Source organism: Nannobrachium achirus (genome assembly GCF_963921795.1).
Source record: "Nannobrachium achirus genome assembly, chromosome: 23".
In the NCBI taxonomy this organism is placed as follows: domain Eukaryota; kingdom Metazoa; phylum Chordata; class Actinopteri; order Myctophiformes; family Myctophidae; genus Nannobrachium; species Nannobrachium achirus.
In genome coordinates, this window is record NC_137830.1 from 28,290,154 (window position 1) to 28,298,357 (window position 8,204).

At 40.2% G+C, this 8,204-nt stretch overlaps 1 protein-coding gene across 1 annotated transcript; it reads left to right on the plus strand.

The window, feature by feature from the left end:
• Window positions 1–497: 497 nt before the first annotated feature.
• Window positions 498–7,203, plus strand: LOC308308849 (toll-like receptor 13; the record flags this gene model as incomplete). Its single annotated transcript, XM_080754301.1, has 4 exons — window positions 498–511; window positions 4,420–4,568; window positions 4,825–4,942; window positions 6,987–7,203. 4 exons carry the CDS (start codon window positions 498–500, stop codon window positions 7,201–7,203), a joined length of 498 nt encoding a protein of 165 aa, XP_080610427.1.
• Between the last annotated feature and the right edge of the window lie 1,001 nt (window positions 7,204–8,204).

Here is an 8,204-nt window from a genome sequence, read left to right on the forward strand (position 1 = left end):
TTGGGGGGGGGGGGGTACTAAAAAGGTTTTTAAAGTCCTTAAATTGTCATTTAAATTACATTTTTGGGGTCCCGACGACCCACAGGTTGAGAACCACTGTTGTAAACTACTATTCGGCTGGGACTGTGTATTATATCTTGAAAGTTTGTTAAGTAAACCAATGAAAGGGCTCAAAAGAAAACCCCTTGCACAGAACTGAACTCACTGAAACGTATAACGTAAAGAGGCTAAGCTTTTATCTGAGAATAAGGATAAAGCAGACGAATAAGCCTATACTTTGTGAGCCAAGCCACGGCTTGTGGCTCATATGGCTCATAGCTCCAATATTATATCATACAGAGCCATATGGGCCATCTTGGCTTACACCTAGTCTAGTCTAGAGTATTGTTCAATTTGGATTAAAGACGCAACCCCAAAGACAATTATATCATATATTTTCTAAATATCTTGATGTTAATGCACACTGTAGAACTGATGCAACTTCTCAGCAGGTTAGGATGGCAGGTGAGAGGTGAGAAGAAAATACTGTAGGTACAGGAAGGATGGCACTGTATAGGGAGGTAATAGTTGGAGTGGTAATATAATGTAGGTATAGGGTAGTGTATGTTACGTGGTTCATAATGTAAGAACAATTTCTTATATCTTTGGAGAGCCTTTTCGTGTCATCTGAAAGCTTCAGTTTGAATGTACAAACTTTTATGCAGTATTTTTCTACGTTTGATTTATATTTCAGCCTCTCAGCCTCAGGTGAGTCCCAACAGGATGAGAATGACATTGGGCAAGTCTGTCCAAAGTAACTGAATTAGAATTTACGGTTTCATCCATCCATCCATCCATCTTCAACCGCTTATCCAGAATCGGGTATTTAATATGGCATTTAGCATGCACTGTTATCCAGCACAACTTGCAGGTGCCAGATCAGAGTAAATGGCATGAACCCTATTCAACAAACAACTGGGTAAATGCTTGCCATGTTCAGTGCAAAGAAAACAATATAGTGCTTCAAATAAACTATGATAACAATTGACTATCAAGCCTAGAGGCTGTCTGATCAACACATTTAATATAATGTGAACAACCCTAGCACAGAGTACTAGGGCCGCCGACACACATTTAATTTCTATCCCTTATCAAAAACCTGGGGGGACTCATTCCCTATGGAAATCACGTGTTTTGATAAGGGAAGCTTCCCTTAAGCTTTCCTTAAGGCTGGATTTAAGGGAAGAGGTTTTCATATACAGTAGGGCATTTTATCAGATATTTGACAAATCTGTGAACTAAATGGTTACCAAGAAATGTCTTCACCAATGTGTTTTGAAATGTGTGTAATGATACACATGTGCCGTTTCAAATCTTCAGTATTTACTGCTCTTTTCCTGAAATTGTCCTGCAAATGTATTTTTTTTCACTGGTTTCTTTCCCTGTTTTACTTTACATTTTTGTATGGAGAACAGAGCTTATTTTGCAGAAACGAGCAAAAATAGCTGATCTACAATCTACATTTTCTGCCATCTTACCAATGTGCAGAACGTGTGAGGTTTTGAAATGGCACATCTGTATGTACTAAAAGTTTGAAAATCAACTCCCAGGGGAAACCTCATAAAAAGCTGCTGAAAGTTTGTGTCCCATTAACTTTACTATACTACAAGAAAATAATACAAAAATCACACCTGTGTGAACTGAGTGGTGGAGGCTGCGTGCGTGCGTGCGTGCGTGCGTGTGATCAGTAGAGGTATTGCAGGCTACATACAGACACGCATACACACACAGCTCCAAATAGGAGTGGTGTGACCACCGAACAAACAAAATGAATCTGCTTTAAGTAGCATGTGAGGGGTCAAACTAGGTGTTTTTCATGATTCAGAATCCAATGCAAGCATTTGTTTTGCACGAAAAACATTCCTTTGGCTAAAAACGGCTCTCACAAAACTGTGAAAAGGGATGACTCATCACTGAACCATAGTTTTTTGCCCAAGGAATGTTTAGTGTAAAATGAAACGTACAGGTCCATTTGGTTTCATTTTACACTCTCAAGAGTTAAAAATCTATAAGGGTCCATTTGGTTACCAACTGTCCATCATTTAGCTGGGGACCACCTGGAACTCCCTCAAGGACCACTGGTGGTCCCCGGACCACTGATTGAAAACCACAACTTTAGAGGAAACAATATATGTGGCATAAAGACTGAGAATCTATGTAGAGTTAAAGATGTGTACTTTTAACTGTTTTACTGCAGAACTACTCCACCCAAAGTACCCACGGCCACGGTTGACCCTGGAAGACAGCAACGATGCCACGAACAGGATGTTGGCATTGCTTCCACTTCTTATTTCTGCTGTGCATGCTTCCTCTTAGTCCCATGCTGGCTTACTTGCTGAAAGACTGCACTATTATTTACTCTGAAAATGTCACTGCTGGTGTTTCAGTAGATTGTGAACGTCAGAAACTCAGTAGCATACCAGATGACATTCCTAGAGAGGAGGTTATATCTTTAACACTCCAGAAAAATCGCATTGAAAGGATAAACAGGACAGATTTTTATTATATGTCAAACCTCAGATATTTGGAACTGGGTTTTAATAAAATAACTCATGTAGATGACGGGGCATTTATCCATTTGATGGAACTTGAAGATCTCCATATGCAACATAACAAACTTGACACACTGACAGACAATATGTTTCAAGGGCTGTCTAATCTCTTGCGACTGCGTTTGGATTATAACATGATCCATTTCATAAACCCTGTTGCCTTCCAGTTACTCCCCAGTTTGCAGGAACTAAATCTGATCTATAACCAGATACATCACATTACAGATATCATCACTATCATACAACTACCACGCTTACAGGTGCTGAACATCTCAATTTCCGAGTTAGAGTATTTTCAGACAAAAGATCTGCCATTGAACATGTCCTCTGAGCTCAGGGAGCTGAGAGTGTATTCATTTTCGATAAAAAGGTTTAGCATCACAACGGCTGTATTTCCACATCTTGAGGCACTCGACCTGACACACTGCTGTAACACTACTGGATGGGAGTGGGACATCCCAGACAAGCATCTTCTCAGGAATATAACCAAGGTGTATTTTTCCGATTCCTATATGTATTTTAACAACTTAACAAAGTCTCTACAGAGTCTCGATTCACTAGAGTACCTACAGCTGTCGTATATGGAGACGTGGATTCACAGAGGTATTTTAAGTACTGCCTGCAAAATATCCACACTGAGGACACTCAACCTACAGTATAATAGAATTGACTATCTAAGTGAAAAGCTGCTACCTTGTACTCAGCTAAGCAGCGTGGATCTATCACACAATGGCCTGACCAAACTGGCTGAGGATTCAATAAAACAAATGAAGCAACTGAGTCACCTGAACTTGGCCTTCAACCGACTTTCCAAAGTGCCAGACGATGTTAAGAAACTTGTAATGCTTCAAATGCTAAACCTGCGTCACAATAATATTAAGGAGTTAAGCTGCTTAGACTTCTTAAATTTAACCAGACTCACACACCTTCATTTAGATAAGAATCACATCACTGCACTCAAACAGTGTGTTTTCCAATATCTTGTGGACTTAAAGGTTTTAACTATGTATGACAATTCCATTCAGACATTTGGCAATGCATTCAAGATTGATCTACAAAAACTAGAATTCTTGGATTTAAATAGGAATGAATTTAAAGAACTCATGAGAGGGGATTTTAAAAGTCTGAAATCACTCAAACACTTAGACGTGGAATCAAATAAATTGGAGCAGTGGGACAGCACCACTTTTGAAGGACTGGATGAACTTGAAACGCTCAGTCTAATTCTTCATGTTGACATCAACATGACATCTTCACTTCCCCACGAGTTACCATTACTGCAGAGCCTGAAGAGCCTTAAAATTCAATGCAATGTACAATCCACTTCTCCTTTTACATACCGCACATTTAAAAACACACCAAAGCTGGAAGTTCTCAATCTCTCCAAAAATAAACTGAAGTCCCTAGATTTTCTAACCCTAGCCAACCTGACGCAAGTCTCGTGGTTGGACCTGAGTCAGAATGAGTTGACGGTGATCAATGCCTCTGTGTTCCGTTATCTCCCTGCTCTCAGGAATGTCAATATCAGTGACAATGCTTTCGCTTGCGTTTGCTCTAATTCTGACTTTCAGCAGTGGGTGCTGAACAATAACCACATACAGGTAGTTGGTGCTCAGAGATACATTTGTGCCTCTCCTTTGTCCATAAAAGGAACCAGGTTTCTGGACTTTGACATCCATTCTTGTTGGATGGACGCTAGCTTCTTCTGCTACATTTCATTCTCCTCTGTGATTGTGCTGACTCTGCTCACAACCTTCACCTACCACTTCCTGAGGTTGTATCTTCTCTATGCCTACTACCTCTTCCTGGCCTTCCTTTACGATGCCAGTAGAAGAAAGAGAGGGTCTCCTCAGCGCTATGATGCCTTCATCTCCTACAACGTTCACGATGAGCTCTGGGTTTACAGAGAAATGCTTCCAGTGCTGGAAGCAGAGCAAGGTTGGAGACTCTGTCTTCACCACCGAGATTTCGAACCAGGTACAAGCTTTCTCCTATGTTTTTATCTAAATCTGTGTCTTTGTCAGAATTGTATCTTTTATCTTTAGTGGCAATATTATGATAGAATTTTATTATGTTGTCTGTCTGTCTGTCTGTCTGTCTGTCTGTCTGTCTGTCTGTCTGTCTGTCTGTCTGTCTGTCTGTCTGTCTGTCTGTCTGTCTGTCTGTCTGTCTGTCTCTGATGTGAAATAGTTTTGAACCTGGTTTGAATATTGTTTGTACGGTTTATTTCCAGGTAAACCCATCATAGAGAACATTACAGATGCCATCTATGGAAGCAGAAAGACCATCTGTGTGATCAGCCATCATTACTTGGAGAGTGAATGGTGCTCTAGAGAGTTCCAGATGGCCAGGTGGGGGCAGAATCTCTGAAGTTAGCTCCTATAATAGTAGCCGCCCTCAGAAATGTCACTTTTATGCAATGTTTGCTCTGTGGCACTCACAAGTGTGCACAAGGAATGCATTCCATGGCCACGCGATACTACAGTATCTTGTGCATGGCCACGAGTTAAGTTTATTTAAAAAGAAATCCTCTCTCAATGGCCACTCCGGGGCTCTGTACATTCCACTCCTCCCTCATGATATTAAATTAGGCCGTTCTCTTTTGTCGCAAGTACACTCAGGTTTGAATCCCCCAACTGTAATGTTGAATGATGAAGTTGAAAATGCTTTACAGTAGAGGATTGTGGTCAAAACATGTTAAGTGCAGAATCTTCAAATATTTGCCTAAAAATCCAGAACTGAAACTACTGTGTAATGTGAATATAATGCATACATCAAATGTGAATAGGCCTATAATGGCATACGTCAAGTCAGATTAGGTGCTGACTACATGAATATGGATATTTTTCTTAACGCACATTTTTGTGTGTGTTTGGGGCTTTCAGCCACACGCAAATGGAAATTTTGTACGCTTTTTGCAAACGGATAAATATATAAAAAAAAAAAAAAGATTCAGTGGATCTGTCTAGACTTGAAAGTTGCTGTGAAAAACGATGACGTGTGCGTGCGAGATCGTGTGTGGTGCTACAGTACATGCATGTGTAAGAGAGAGAGAGAGAGAGAGAGAGAGAGAGAGAGAGAGAGAGAGATATCACCACACACACACACACACACACACACACACACACACACACACACACACACACACACACACACACACACACACACACACACACACACACACACACACACACACACACACACACACACACACACAGAGAGAGCTCAGCTTACCTACTGATCTGGCATGCTTGCTGGAGCTGATCATGTGGAGCAGAGCTACATATTTTTGTGACTTGTGTGGACCTGGATATTTTTTCTATAACTCACATCAGCTGACTGTGTGAAGTGAAGTCCATCTCTCATATAATCATGTAGTATTAATGTCAATGCCTCATTTCTTCTGTCATACAATATATCAAGTCTAAAAAAAAGAATGTCGAGTTAAAAGAATCCTAGTTTTAAAATGAAAGTGATTCATCTTGAAGTCCATGGAAAGAGATGGAGTCAGTCAGAGGCAGGGAGTGAAATATTATAATGGTGGTAGTTGCCCGTCTCCAACACAAACAAAGGAGAGTTATTTCTCACCTTGAGCTCCAGTTATTCAAATGCAATAAACTCTGGCACAGGGTTGTGGCCAGAGGTTGGCAGCTCATTGTTACATTTGATTACAATTCTTTTCCCAAAACAATAGGGAGAGCAGCTGTTAATTCAATGGTATAACAAGTCTGCTTCCGATCTCGAAAGATAGACCAAAACTGAGACTATATATATTTACGATATATTTCGTCAACAAATATAAACTAGACTAAAATGTTAGTAGGGACTAGTGGAGAAGAGATGCAGTAGAACTAAAATACATGTTATGTTTGGTTGCACTATAGGGTGTTCTGAAAATTTGAAATATGTTTTCAGCATGCAACCAAATGTAAAATCAGCCATTACGACGCCATCAAGGCCTGCTAAAATTATTTTTTGCTAAATCAACTGTACATTTAGTCAAAAAAACTTTCAGATTACTAAAATATGACAAAAACAAAATCAATTTACACTGAGGTTAAAGCTGACGTGTTGATTAATGTGCTTTGTCCCTGATAAATAAAATAAATAAATTGTCACGTCAGTGTATGACACACAGCCGTATACAACCGCATAGTAATGCGCATGTGTGAAACCTCTTGAGTGTATCTGCCTGATGATGGCTGTTAATGTTACGTCACCTTACAAGACCATTATTTCTGTCCAGAAGACAAGCTACCAGTCACAAGGGATACATGTCGACTGAGGGGTTGAAAATAAGCTCTCTGGCCTGTGGCTCTTGGTTACTATTAACAAAGTCTTGTGTACCATATACAACTACACAATAAAGTTCTTCTCCTCTCCTCGTGTCTATAGCTACCGTCTGTTTGATGAAAAGAAGGACGTGTTGATCCTGGTGTTTCTGGAGGACATCCCAGTGCAGCGGTTGTCTCCCTACTATCGCATGAGGAGGCTGGTGAAGAGACACACCTACCTGAGCTGGCCCCTGACTGGCCAGCACACTGGACTGTTCTGGCAGAACCTACGCCGAGCTCTGGAGACAGGAGACACAGATCTAACTTTGTTTGAGTGAATAACTTTATCAAGATTCAAGATTTTTCTTTTGTTACATATTGTTTACACGTACTGTACACAAGAGTGAATATTTGCGCAGAAAATTAATAATAAACATCTACGTACTGTATACATCTAGCTATGTCAGGGGGAGAGAGAGAGAGAGAGAGAGAGAGAGAGAGAGAGAGAGAGAGAGAGAGAGAGAGAGAGAGAGAGAGAGAGATCATGGCTGTTGTGGTAATTGACCCAATAGGCTATACTGTTAAAGGCTAGTTCAGATTAAAACAAGTCAGAGATACTCTTAAAACACACCTCTGTGTTTGTTTTATTTAGCCTATATTTTTTGTTTTATTGTTATTGTTGTTTATTTTTGTTTGTATATTTTAGCTTGTACTTTTTTGATTCATTTGAATTGGATTTTGTCCGGGGCTTGTCCGGGACTCAAGTAAACTGAAGCATGGCCTATATCTGGCCTATAACCCTAACCCTAACCCTAACCCTAACCCTACATCTTGGCACAAACGGCTCAAAGTTTGTTGTACACACAGGGTCCCACTGGCCAAGCTTCGCAGGAAGCGCTGTGATTGGCTAGCGGGACGCTCGATGAAATTAACTCGTAAATAGCACCGCTCACTTCACACTAGGTGTGATGTTTTTGTTCTTAATAATACTAAATAGAGTACTAATGATGGTGAGTCTCTTGGGTTTTCATCCAAATTGAGTGTACAAATTGTGCAGTGATTTAAGTGTAACTGCTGCACTATAGGGAGTATTCCAGGTGTTTTCTTTCTTTATTTTTGTTTCAACTGAACTGTTCATATATGAAAGTTATGGGTCATATTTAGATTAATTTAGATTCAATGGTATCATTGCTCTTGATGGTAACCCCATGCAGGGGGAAAGTTGTCCGGAATGAAGCAACAGGGAATTAAAAGTGATTGGCCGCTAGTTGTGCTGTTCTGGTACCAGAAGCAACATGTTGTCCATAGGATTCCATTCATTTCCCCAGAACTTTTACAT